A 14,942-nucleotide genomic window follows, 5' to 3' on the forward strand; every position below is an offset into this window, starting at 1 on the left:
ACACACACATATACATACATAGCCTGTTACACACACACATAGCCTGTTACACACACACACACACACACACACACACATATACATACACAGCCTGTTCCTTCACACATACAGAACATAGCCTGTGTTACACACACACACACATATATATATATATATATATATATATATATATATATATATATACAAAGCCTGTTACACACACACACATAGCCTGTTACACACACACACACATATAGACATACATACATACATAGCCTGTTACACACACACACACACATAGGGCGGGATGTACTAATGCTTGCCGCCGCGGAAGTTGTCTTTTATCTCCGCGTTCCTGCGTTCTCGAATGCACTAAAGTAGCGGTGGTTTTGTTCTGCTCTTCAGTAGCCCGTCGGGGAGTATCGCGGGACACCCGCGACGAGACTTCCTCCTCATAGACGGCTGAGTAGAATTGTCACGGCTCACATGCACCATACCTCCCAACTTTTCATGTGAAGAAAAGGGGGCGTGGCGTATGCAAATGAGGGCGCGGCTTATGCTAATTAGCCGCGACCTCATTTTCATACGAGAATAGACGCTGTGCGCATGCGCACAGCGTCTATTCTACTACATTGGGGGGTCTCCCAACTGCCACCCCCCCGCAGCGGGACAATGCCTGCCGCGGGTGGGACGTCGGGACAGGACCCGAAAATCGGGACTGTCCCGACGGAATCGTGACAGTTGGGAGGTATGCATGCACTAACAGCTGCACTGTTTGCTAAAAGCGATTAAAGCAGTGGGCATTAACGCCACAATAAGCTGGTGAATTTCCTCATTATTTTCTTGTATTATTTGTCTACAGCATATTTATTTGTGTATATATATATATATATATATATATATATATATATATATATATATATATATATATATATATATATATATATATATATGTAATATTGCCAGCACTGGTACTTGGTGGATGGATAGGAGTATGTAAGGATGTAATTAAGTATTCTTTCATATTGGGTTATACAGAACCCTTTGACATTTTGCAAATCCCTTAAGGTACCGTGACCATCAACAAGTGCGCACTGCGCATGACGGCAAGGAAATAAACCTGCGCATGCGCAGTACAAAACAAAACACACCATGACGGACGCACTGTCCGCAACTCCAGCAGGGAAGTCTGAAGTTTAGAGCATGAGGCGGACGAAGATGCACCAGGCAAACATAACGCAGCATACAACAAACGTTAGGTAGGCGAAAAAATAATAATAAATTGCGAAATTTAGTACATCCCGCCCTACGCCTGTTACACACACATATATACATACACAGCCTGTTACACACACACATATACATACATACAAAGCCTGTTACACACACACACACACACACACACACACACACAGCCTTTTACACACACACACATATATATACATACATACAAAGCCTGTTACACACACACACACACACACACACACACACACACACACACACACATATAGACATACATACATAGCCTGTTACACACACATAGCCTGTCACACACACATATATACATACACAGCCTGTTACACACACACACACACATATATACATATATACAAAGCCTGTTACACACACACACACACACACACACACACACACACACACACACACACACAGCCTGTTACACACACATATATCCATACATACACAGCCTGTTACATACATACATACATACATACACACACACACACACACGCTTTTTGTCTGTTCCCCCTGTCCATAGCCATGCATTGCGGGCGGCATTACCTTTTGGAACAGGAACTTGGAGCAGGAGCAGGACAGCCATCGCTGACCGGGCTTAGGCAAATTCGGGGGCGTGGCCTAATCGCGGACCCGTGGCCACGCCCCCTTTTAAAAAAAAAACCCGATTTTTTTTTTTTTGTGTGTGTGTGTCGGGACCCGGGCCCCCCTGGCAGGCCCGGGCCCAGGTAAAATGTACCCGCCCCCCCTGCCTCTCGGCGGCCCTGATGGCGGTGCGGGAGATTATATACATTTGAGATACGGTCATTAGGTCTACAGAAACTAGGTCGACAAGCATTGGGTCGACACTTCTAGGTTGACAGGCAACAAGGTCGACATGGGTCAAGTTCAACATGTGTCTAGGTTGATATGGGTCTAGGTTGACACAAGCATTAGGTCAACATGGGTAAGGTCAACAGTCAAAAGGTCAACATGGGGTTTTTCACTGTTTTTTGAGCCGACATGTGCCGACAGGCGGTATTTCATGCCCTACCATCCACTAGAACAGGGGTGGCCAAACCTGTCCTCAAGATCTACCAATGGTGCATGTTTTCCAGGCAACCTGTGGATCTATAGTAGGAATGAATGCAGCAGGTTTGGTAATGTGACAGTTAGTAATGACTACACCTGCGCACCAGCTGGGTGATCTGGAAAACGTGGACCGTTGGTAGATCTCGAGGACCGGTTTGGCCACCCCTGCACTAGGGCATGGTGGGAGGATAAAATAGTGTGCCGAGCGTACCAAGGCACCGTCCCCGAAGTCTAGGGAGCAAAGCGAGCGATGCGAGGGGATGCGGTGCACTTCAAACTGTGTCCATGTCGACTGTGTTGACATGTGGGTCAAAAAACAGTGAAAAACCCCATGACGTCCTTTTGACTGTCGACCTTGTCCACGTCGACCTAATGCTTGTGTCGACCTAATGTCCTGTCGACCTAGACCCATGTTGACCTAGACCCATGTCGACCTAGTGGTTGTAGACCTAACACACCCATGCATTTCCGCCACTGTATTTGCAGGGGTCTGGTAGCATTCATTAGAGCAATTGAAGGTTCTGTCTGCATATGTGCCGCTTACTAGAGGTCAGCTGGGATATTGTCTACTTTCATAGATCATGGTGGAGATTCAATGAAGGCAAAGGCTCTCTCGGCTCACATAGGGCCTGATTATGTGGGCGCTAATGCACTCGCAGCTGGGATTCCTTGGCCAGTTTTATATGAAGAGTTATGCTAATTCTGCAGCCTGGAAACACCCACCAGTGGCCTCGCTGATATCAGCACCTGTGTGCACACACAGCTGTGGTCACAGATCCATCGACAATCGACTCACGGTCACATGGGAAGTGAGATGATGACGCCGTGTTTTTCTGCGTGCGAGAATGCAGATGTAAGCAGAGACACGCACTGAATCGTCTGCTGGAGGGGGGCAGCTGCTGGTCACGTTCCACTCCCTGACATATGGTCCCACTCCCCGCCATAGTCTAGGGACCTGGCGTTTCGATGCTTTATTACTGTCCTCAGGAGCACCTGAGGGCGGTGATAAAGCATCGAAACGGCCATGTGTCATATTGCAGGAGCAGGGTGTAAATGAACTTTAATACTGTAGACAATCCCCGGCAGAAGAACTTTTCCAAGTATCAGCGGTTCTTCCAGCACTTTGTGGAACCCACAATAATGATTTACATTCTGTAAGTCATTCTGGTGGAATCGATGCAATACAGTATCTATCCTTATGTATCAATGCCTATTTCCCTATAGATTGTAAGCTTGCGAGCAGGGCTCTCCTACCTTTTGCCTGTCAGTAAATACCCTGTTTGTTGTATCACTGTCTCCTTTTGTAAAGCGCAACGGAATATGCTGCGCTATATAAGAAACTGTTAATAAATAATAAATAGATAAATAAGTCAGTTTTCAGTGTAAAAGCCGAAGTAGAACAGTGTTATACAGCGCATTCCTCTCTTTTCATTATTTCTGTACATTATACCACAGGGTGTAACAGTGAAGTATGCCATCACGCCCAGCAGCGCTCTCTGCCATTTCCCTGAGGAAGACCACTGATTGGCTGGCACAGAAGCCACACGTCCAGGTAAAACTGCTCAGAGATACAGCGCATTCTCTGTGTCACCTCCGTTATGACACAGCTAGACTTGTAATTATCACCCCAACCAGCCCAACTCACTAGGAAGTGGACGGGATGCAAGAGGTGGGGGGTGGGGTTGCGTGGGGACTACCGGAATATTCAGGAGTCTCCTGCAAGTATGACAATGGATTTTAATGTGTAAAATACAGAATCAGCTAGAATTTTACAACTCACCAATATCTGTGTGACACTATGGGGGAAATTTACTAATATGATTTCGTGGAATGGGTGTATTCGTATTTTTGGCATTTACTATGCCAAAAATACAAATATTCGTATTCATATTGATGGGACATTCGTATTTGTATTTACAAATACGAATGTCTACACCATCGATAGAATACGACAGGAATCACCATTCAAAAGAATGGTGACTCCTGATTTACTAAGAAGCCGTATTAAAAATATGGCGGCTAATTGGCGTGAAACGGCCGGCCAAAAACGGCAGAAAAATACACTATTTTCCTGTCGTATTTGGCTGATCCATGCAGGCTTTAGTGATTAAAAAATATAAAAGTAAATAAATAAATGAAAAAAAAAATCAGCGTGGGGGCCGGTAATAAAAAATCAGGAAACCCGGCAAGTAGGGGTTCCCCGATTTTTAACAACCAGCCCCAGGCTCCAGGTCTGGGGCTGGTTCCCAAAATACGGGGGACAAAATGACTAGGGGTCCCCCATATTTTAAGAACCAGCCCCAGGCCAAACCAGCCAGCAGGGTAATGTCACAGCCGGGGGACACTTATTATATAAGGTCCCGCGGCCAAAACATCACCCTACCAACCAGTGACCAAAACCAAAATTGTGAAATAAACACACACTGACACACAATAAAAAAAAAAAACTTTAATACATCCAAAGCCCAAAGTAGGTAGGTCCCTGCCTTGTCCTGGTCCGGATCCATGTCGATGTCCATGTCAGCGGCGTCTGTCGGCGTCCATCCGGGTCCGAAGAAATCCATGGGGGACCTATGGAAGGAAATCCAACTCTCCCAGGTCCTCCTGTCAAGATTTGTCCTCTTGATCCGACGTAGTCCTGGTCTTCTGTCATCTTCTGTGACCTGCCGGCGACTGCAGCAGCTCCCTGTATCGGACTGTGAGAGGCGCAGAGATCTTTCATCTTCCGCGCCTCTCCATAGAATGATTCTATTGGCCGCTAGGCGGCCAATCAGGAGCCGACTTTCTCAGCTCCTGATTGGATCATATAGAATCATTCAGTGGAGAGGCGCGGAAGATGACGAATACAATTTTTTGTATTCGTATTTTTAGTAAATTTCCCCCTATACCTCTGATGATTTATTTATTAGCAGTTTCTTATATAGCGCACACATTTTCTGCAGCGCTGTACAGAGAATTTTTGAACACTCACATCAGTCCCTGCCCCAGTGGAGCTCACAATCTATATTCCCTACCACATGAACACGTACACACAGACATTCTAGGGTTAATTTTGTTGGGAGCCAAATAATCTACCAGTATATTTTTGGAATGTGGGAGGAAACCGGAGTACCCGGAGTAAACCCACGCAAGTACGGGGAGAATATAAAAACTCCACACAGTTAGGGCCATGGTGGGAATTGAACCCATGACCTCAGTGCTGAGTGGCAGTAATGCTAACCATTACACCCGTATGATGCTACAACAGGTGTCGAAACGGGTAGATTTTTAGGGTGGAATTGTGACTTGCCTGTTTGGCACACATAAGACTATACATCTTTGTTAGACTGGGGAATGTAGTGGTTGGAGTCCATGTTAAAGGGGTGTGGTCAGCCAACCATGTAACAGTGCGTGTTTTCCAGGACTCCTCACAGAATCCCATGTGAAGAAACACCTATGCATCTTGTCTAAGCACTAGTGAGCGGACGCTCTGCGCTTCAATATACATATTTCCATTTAATACCGTGCAACAACACTGCGGTGAGGGGCATGACTGTGGTAACACAATCTCATGCCACAGCCGCAGTGCTATGGTGATACCCTTCTCAGTGCTTCATTAATGCCCCATTCCGCTCACTTTTCCAGAATGGGAGGTAGGATCCGGGCCGGTGTGAGGGAGGACTCTGTGATATTTGGAAACCTCAGACACTGCTGGAGAGTAGAGAACTCTCCACTACACAAGTGTTTCTCAGACATCCAACCTAAAGTAACTACCGGCTCCATATGTACTGAACCAAACTACTGGAGCGCTAGGGCTCAACTTGGGTTTCAGATGACGAACTGGAGTTGTATTACACATGGACGCCGACCTGATCACATGACATGTTCTGATATCTGCCACTTTATTCCTCAGCTGTCCGGTGATAAAGACACCAGGGAGCTGCTGGACAGGGGGAAGCGATGGAAGCAGGTACAGGAACTACATAGTCATCCCCACAGACCACGAGGCAGCCGGAGTGCAGATGAGGGGGGATTATCTGTAATGGTTCCGGTTGATAGGTACTAGGCTGACAGGGAAAAAGGGTCGACATTGACAAAAGTTCGACATGTCAACACATGAAAAGGTTGACATGATTTTTTCACAATTTTTTTCTTTCTTTGGACTTGTTCACGCGTGTGCCCAGGGAAGTGCCAGCAGAGCAAGGCATCATGCCCAAAGCATGGTGAGCAAACCGAGCCATGGGAGGGTACGGGTTATACTAATCGGGGTCCATGTCAGCAGATGATGACGTTGACACAAAACCTTGAAATGTCATGTCCACCTTTTCACATTTTGACCATTGTTACGTCGACCTTTACGTTGACACTTTCACCATGTTGACCTTGGGCCGGTCATTCATGACCAACCTTTTGACTGTCAACCTAGACACCAACGACCCTTCGGTCCACACCCACACAAAGCAGATACAGCAGCGGATACAGGTGGCTGAGTATAATGTCCATCTATTCCAGGCTGGAAGTTCTGCCTCTGTTCCCTGCAGGAGGGGTTGGGGGAAAAGGTTTGCTGAGGATCTGAATTATGCTGTATGTTAAATTGCAACTTTATTACAATTGTTCTGATTGCCAGTGTTATTGAGTGAGGAAATAGTCAAAAAAATACAGGACCTAAATAGTAACAAATCTCCTGGCCTGGACGACATGCACCGGAGGATACTAAAAGGGACTGGCACACAGCTAACGCATACCTCCCAACATGACCCTCTCCAGGAGGGACACAATGCTCTGCTTCTGGACTTTTTTCTTAATGCATAATTATCTTCATCTGTGTTGAATAGGTTAATTGATAAGGAAGATGCTTTAACACCGGTGATGATAATCATACATTAAGAGGGAAGTGCAGGAGCAGAGCAATGTGTCCCTACTGCAGAGGGTCATGTTGGGAGGTATGGCTAACGTAGTACCAATATGGAAGAAAGGTAGCAAAACTAACCCTGAAAATTATAGACCAGTCAGCAGTGGCGTAGCTACGTTTTGGGCGCCCCCCCGCCATTTGGGGGGGGTGCGCCCATACCCACCCCCCGCCGCCGCCCCGTCGAGCACCCCCCCCCCGCCCCGCCGCCCCGCCGCCTATGCTAACCCCCTCCCCCGCAGTCTTACCTATCACGCTGGTCCCGGCGACTCCGTCCGTTCATCTGCTGAGGACCACCACAAAATGGCCGCCCCCGTACAGCAGACAGTTTCAGAGAACTGTTTGCTATATGGGGGCGGCCATTTTGTTGTGGTCCTCATCAGAAGAACGGAGCCGCCGGGACCAGCAAGATACGTAAGTCTGCGGGGGATTGGGGGGGGTAACTATAGCACCGCAGCCCCCGGCGCCCCCACATGCACAGCGCCCCCCCCCCCCCGCGGTGGCGGGGGCTGCGGTGCTATAGTTACGCCCCTGCCAGTCAGCCTTACATCCATTGTGGGGAAAATATTAGAAGCAATAATAAGAGAGAGTATACAAAAATTTGTAGAACAGAGTGACGGGATTTGCGTCATTTGGTCCCATGGAGAATGGCGACAATAAGGGGGACTTGCTCCCCTTTCTGGGGGGGTAGGGGTATGGGGCGGACCCACGTTTTCTGGAGCCTCCCGGCCATTCCCTGAGTTACATGTGAAGTTACAATTACACTCCATCTGCAGCTGTCCAGGTTTCTGGCTCTTGTAGCACAGATATCTTGCTTGTTTTTGCTGCTGGACAGAACCTTGCGGCTGACAGAATTTAGGGCTGTCATCATGATGTGGGCACATTGCCAAAAAGTACAGCCTATCACTCAGTGGTATACGTGGTCTGTAACAGCTGTGCCCTGGGAGATAACTGTAGTTTCGGAATAAATGCGATGCAGGAACCATTCAGTCTTCTCTCTTCATCATCATTATGTTTGTGGTTGTTTTTCTGGACATTGAGGTAAAACATTATACTGTACATTATGTTGTGTTTATTCAGAGCATGGATGAGTATATCAGACAAGCCATGATCACTGAGTTACGCAGGAAGGAGATGCAACACAAGAGGTGGACGGAGCGCGTGGCGGAGCCGCTGCAGAGATCCATCCAGCTCTACATTGATGGCCAATCCGATGAGGAAATAAATAAGAGGAAAAGAAGTCTACAAGAGCAGTACTTAAACTACTTCAACAAAAAGGTGCACACCGGGCAGCGGTGCTTCACATACGTGTACACAGTAACACTGACTAAGGAGAAACGATATATTAGTATCGGTATTCATACACTTCAACACCCTTCAATCATTACTTCACCAAACACTAATGTACCAACAGTAATATTATATAATGGATTTATTGTTGGTTATTTTTTCCATCAACATAAACATCTCACTCACCTAAATGGTACATGATATTGGGACGTTGAGAAGGAAATTAGAGAGGTGGGACTATGAGACCCAGCTAGGACCAGAGCAGAGTAGGTAAGTAAGTAAGGACAAATGACATACAAATACGTTTAAAAAAGTATCCTTGCTGCGTGGGGTCCCACACTCCTAATTTTCGATTCCCACTAGTATCAAAGTACGTACTCTGTCAGTTACTATATTGAATTATTTATATGTATGCGGCGGGCATTGGACACACATTATAGATTACCCCATTCATAGGGGAAAGTAGGTACAAGTTAAGGTTGGCTGTTTCGGGCAGGTATGACAATTAATTTAATCAATTAAATTAAGATATAGTGTTGTGCGACGACTTCAAGGGTATAATTCCCAGATATCCAGTGCTTGTATTGGAGGGCACTGGTAGTTTGTTCTAATTGGTCACTGGTGTGCCATTAGATATTAGGTTTAGTGGCGCTAGTTTATGCCAGAGAATAATTAGGCAAGGTTGAACAGTGCTAGTGTTTTAGGAATACCGACACGGGCTCAGTATGTAGTATTAACGTGTCTACATGAGCGTGTCGGTAACCTCTAATCTCACGTTAATCGTGTGTACGTATAGAAATAATCACTGTAGCATAGCCAAATATACCAGTGATAAAATTAATACAGTCCCTGGAGTATAGCGTGTCAATTTATACGACACGTTGTCTCACGATATAACAGGACTGAATAACAAGATGTGTCAGTGAAAATACAATCCCTGGAGTGTAGCGTGTCTATTTATAGGACACGTTATCTCACTATGTAACAGGATTGTATATCAATGATTGCTCAAAATCTTGTGCTTATTACGTCGACTGGACAATTTGTGAATAAATTGTCAGAGTACCAGTACCAATTGGTTTTAGAAGGTACAGTGTGTATGGCGGCGTTTTAAGAGTATAATTTCAGATAACCAATGCCTGCCCCCTTTTTTCGTGAGGGACACTGGTAGCCGTCCAAAGTATTCACTGATATATTTATTCTTATATTTATTAACTGTTATTTTGCACCTTAAACAGTGTTTTTGGCAGCGCGAACAGTGCTCATATTCAGAGAAGTCAGTAATCGCTTGGTGTGTGGCGTTCACACGCTATAAACGAGCGTTTCAATAGTAATTAGTCTCATACTAATTAAGTGCATCAGTAGTGGTAGTAATCACTTAACATTAGTAGCATGTATCAAATGAAAATAGATCATAGTCCCTAGACTTTCACGTATTTATAATTAGGACAAGTTGTCTCTCATAGGACGGGACTAGAAGATCATAATATGCTCAGTATGTTGAGATCATACGCCTGTTTACTGAATATACCAGTAGCGGCGGTGATCACTACACGCTGGCTGGATACAAGATTCACAGTGTGAGAACCCCAGTCCCTGGAGCGCGGCGTGCTTGATGGTTACACGCCGTCTCACAATAAGGAGGACTGGGTGACACTTGCAATACTATTGTGCGCCCTTCAGCCGACGGGCTGTGTGTCGATGCGCCCGCTCGGTAATGTAATCAATCAATTTTTAAACTAGACAGATCAAAATTAGTACATTTCAATGGGGGTAGGGGAGTGGGGATAGCCCACGAAGTGTACGGTCGGCGTACGCTTCGCTAATGAGCTTCGTCAGGACCAACCTGGGTGGTACCTGCGAGCTCCTTAAGTACCTGTGGAGTCATGCATATGGTAATGTGCTATGCGTTCATTGGTTGCCCCGGTTGTCAGTCAGGGAATGCATATCGTACTAGATAGTATGTTTCGTTTACTGCTTATAGATGAGATCTCTGTTGGAAAGTAGCAGGACTGTTTATTGCTTGGAATATGTACTGGGTGTCAGGTACAGTTATATGTATAACCAGAACATCTTTGGATTACTTAATCATTTGGACTTTTGGACGGTATATCTGACCAAGTCACGGAAGTGAATCATGATTGGACAGGGAGACCATCAGTCAAGGGAAAGGGGAGGGAAAATGACACTCTGATGGTTACCTATTGAATTGTTTATTATTCCATGGTTACCATGGATACTGCAGTGCGATCGTTAGAAATGTGATATGTATTGATTGCTAGTATTCTTACGTGATATTGTAAAATCAACCGTTAAGAGTAAGATGTACATTGATTACTGATAGTCTTGGTTAAAGTAATACATATAGATGATTGACCTGATCATTGGTCAGAGGAAGTCATCCGTGTGTTAATATTAAGCGATATGGTTACTCGCATCATAGCGGTATTCCTAATGATCGGCACACGTATAATGCGTGCGCATCCTTGGTTTGCAGAGACAGATATAGTACTCCTAAGTCATTCGTTCATAACTCAGTATGATTACTGATTTGTCAAGACATAAATCAAAATATGTCATATTCCGCAATGATACTAAGTGTATTGAGAGCTAGTCATTTATAATCAGAAGTACTATGTTTTTGGTTGCTCGAAGAAGACTAGGTAACAGTTGTTTTTCCAGTTAATATTTCGAGATGTTATATATTGATTTTTTAATTTTTTAATTTTTAATTATAAATGAAGAGATAAAAAGTGATGATAAATGAATAAACAGGTATACATGCCTGTGAAATCAAGATAGAAATATATCTTAATTAATGCGGTATGTGTGAAAATCGTGTGACTCAAATGGTGATCATAGGCAAATATAAATAATTTCATGTTAATTAAGTGTATTCATTAGGAAATGTGGAGAAATACGTGAAAAGAGAAAAAATAATAATAATAAAATTGTGTGATAATCTGTGAAGTGAATACATAAAGAATTAGAATAGTATAATTTGGATGTGTTCACCTATTGGTGTCAAGTGAGGGCCAGGGTAGTGCACACCAAGGGGTCCCTAGTGTCGTCACCCTCCGCGTATGTGAAGGAGGTGACATGTGATATATTTAGACACATGTACCCCATATACGGCGATGGGGGGCGACAGTTGTTTCCCAGTGGTTGCATTTCTCCTGGCTTGATACTGGTTAATGTGTGTAGTCATACTGTTTACTGTCAGGTGCACTGCTTATAATAAGATAGTAGGAAAAAAGATGAGAGATAGAATAAAAATAAAATAAAAGGTGATGTTCTTACATATACCTGTTTTTAGTCAGGATATGTGGTGTTATGTACTAGGTACTGCAAGTATAGGGGTATATGGGTATACTGTGTTGGATTTATGGTAAGGTGAAGTTAGAGAAAAACAGTATAATTGTTTTCTTCATTCAGTCCTGCTGGGTACATGGATCCCATCAGGAAAATCAAGCGAGTTTCTTGTTTTAAAAGTTCTCTGTCCCAATCCCCCCTTCTTATGTTCATGGTGACTTTGGTCATTCCATAAGCTTTTAGGCCATTGGGGACACCATGATGATATTGGTGAAAATGTCTCGCTACTGGAGTTAAAGGCTTGAAATTTGCTTTGTCTCTTGAGGCATTCTTGATGTTCAACAGATGCTCGGAAAGTCTTTTCTTCAAAGGTCTGCGAGTTTTTCCGATATATTGTTTACCGCAGGGACATTCAAGATTATATATAATTCCTGCAGTGTCACAGGTGATATAATCTTTAATCTGCCAGGTCTTGCCAAATTTGTCAATGTACGTGTTACGTGGTGCAATGTACATACATATTTTGCAGGTACCGCATTTGAAGGTGCCCTTCTTTCTGATGTTTATTGTGGTCTCCTTTTCCAGATGGCTGTGTACCAGGATATCTCTCAAATTTTTACTGCGTCTCCAACTGATGTCAACTTTATTGGTGATGATTTCATTCAAATCTTCGTCAGTTTTTAGGATATTAGGTATTCCCCTTTAGGTAGGCCTTTAATTACAGGTGGAAAATGTGCGCTCTGATTGTGTAATAGGGAATTGGTGGAGGTTTTCTTACGAAATAGGTCTGTGCTGAAAAAGAGACACCACTTCATGATTTCATCATAAAACTGTTACAGTTCGTTCTGTCTAAAAACTATTTCGTATGTAACGATCAGTTCTACCTCCAGGTGCAGGGGACTGCGATGGGGAGCACTTGTGCCCCCACGTATGCCAACCTGTACCTGGGGTGGTGGGAACGGGAGATAGTATTCACGGAATCCAATGAAGTCTATACCCAACATGTGCTCATCTGGTTGAGATACATAGATGATCTCCTTCTCGTATGGGAGGGAGATCTGAGTCTATTTGAAGAATTTCTGACGCTACTTAACAGTAACCAACTAAATCTTAGACTCACTCACCATGCTAGCCAAAGGGAAGTGGAGTATTTGGATCTCCGAATTCACGTAGAGACCAATGGTACCATCAGCACAGACCTATTTCGTAAGAAAACCTCCACCAATTCCCTATTACACAATCAGAGCGCACATTTTCCACCTGTAATTAAAGGCCTACCTAAAGGGGAATACCTTAGAACTAGACGAAATTGCTCTGAGGACGAAACGTATAACATAAGAGCAGACGAACTGGACATCAGACTGCACAACAGAGGGTACAGTAAAAAATCCACCCGAAAAGCAAGAAAAGATGTACAAAAAGTAAAAAGAGAAGACCTCCTGGTCCCTAGGGTCAAAACACCAGATAAAAAAGAAAAAATACGTTTCATTGGCAGGTTCTGTAAAGAGTGGGAGAAAGTCCAACAAATACTGAACAGACATGTCTATATCCTAAAAACTGACGAAGATTTGAATGAAATCATCACCAATAAAGTTGACATCAGTTGGAGACGCAGTAAAAATTTGAGAGATATCCTGGTACACAGCCATCTGGAAAAGGAGACCACAATAAAGATCAGAAAGAAGGGCACCTTCAAATGCGGTACCTGCAAAATATGTATGTACATTGCACCACGTAACACGTACATTGACAAATTTGGCAAGACCTGGCAGATTAAAGATTATATCACCTGTGACACTGCAGGAATTATATATAATCTTGAATGTCCCTGCAGTAAACAATATATCGGAAAAACTCGCAGACCTTTGAAGAAAAGACTTTCCGAGCATCTGTTGAACATCAAGAATGCCTCAAGAGACAAAGCAAATTTCAAGCCTTTAACTCCAGTAGCGAGACATTTTCACCAATATCATCATGGTGTCCCCAATGGCCTAAAAGCTTATGGAATGACCAAAGTCACCATGAACATAAGAAGGGGGGATTGGGACAGAGAACTTTTAAAACAAGAAACTCGCTTGATTTTCCTGATGGGATCCATGTACCCAGCAGGACTGAATGAAGAAAACAATTATACTGTTTTTCTCTAACTTCACCTTACCATAAATCCAACACAGTATACCCATATACCCCTATACTTGCAGTACCTAGTACATAACACCACATATCCTGACTAAAAACAGGTATATGTAAGAACATCACCTTTTATTTTATTTTTATTCTATCTCTCATCTTTTTTCCTACTATCTTATTATAAGCAGTGCACCTGACAGTAAACAGTATGACTACACACATTAACCAGTATCAAGCCAGGAGAAATGCAACCACTGGGAAACAACTGTCGCCCCCCATCGCCGTATATGGGGTACATGTGTCTAAATATATCACATGTCACCTCCTTCACATACGCGGAGGGTGACGACACTAGGGACCCCTTGGTGTGCACTACCCTGGCCCTCACTTGACACCAATAGGTGAACACATCCAAATTATACTATTCTAATTCTTTATGTATTCATTTATTTATTTTTTCTCTTTTCACGTATTTCTCCACATTTCCTAATGAATACACTTAATTAACATGAAATTATTTATATTTGCCTATGATCACCATTTGAGTCACACGATTTTCACACATACCGCATTAATTAACCCCTTCATGACAGAGCCAGTTTTTGCCTTCCTGACAGAGCCCTTTTTTTCAAATCTGGCATGTATCACTTAAGTGGGGATAACTTTTTTTTGCTTTTACTTATCCCAGTGATTTTGAGATTGTTTTCTCGTGACACATTGTACTTCAAGTTAGTGGTAAATTTTCGTCGATACAGTCTGTGTTTTTTTGTGAAAAATACCAAAATGTCGTAAAAAAATGGAAAATTTTGCGATTTGCAAAATGTTAAATTTTCTGCTTGTGAGACAAATAATCTTACCACTCAAAATAGTGAATAACTAACATAGACCATATGTCTACTTTATGTTGCCATCATTATTTCAACCTCATTTTCATTTTTTTGGACACTAGGAGGCTTAAAATATGAATAGCAAATTCTCAAATTTTCAAGAAAATTTCAAACTCTGATTTTTTTAGGGA

At 43.5% G+C, this 14,942-nt stretch overlaps 1 protein-coding gene across 2 annotated transcripts in view; it reads left to right on the top strand.

Moving 5' to 3' along the window:
• FAM228B (family with sequence similarity 228 member B) overlaps positions 1-14,942 on the top strand; it is a 59,122-nt gene that overhangs the window by 1,869 nt on the left and 42,311 nt on the right. For both annotated transcript variants that reach the window (XM_083178642.1, XM_083178641.1), the window contains exons 2-4: positions 3,760-3,856; positions 6,197-6,253; positions 8,273-8,470. In XM_083178642.1, coding sequence (XP_083034768.1) covers positions 3,776-3,856; positions 6,197-6,253; positions 8,273-8,470 — 336 coding nt within the window. In that variant the 5' untranslated portion in view covers positions 3,760-3,775. The remainder of the gene's footprint in view (positions 1-3,759; positions 3,857-6,196; positions 6,254-8,272; positions 8,471-14,942) is intronic.

This window comes from Crinia signifera, chromosome 3, assembly GCF_055691185.1.
Source record: "Crinia signifera chromosome 3, ASM5569118v1, whole genome shotgun sequence".
NCBI classification, from domain to species: domain Eukaryota; kingdom Metazoa; phylum Chordata; class Amphibia; order Anura; family Myobatrachidae; genus Crinia; species Crinia signifera.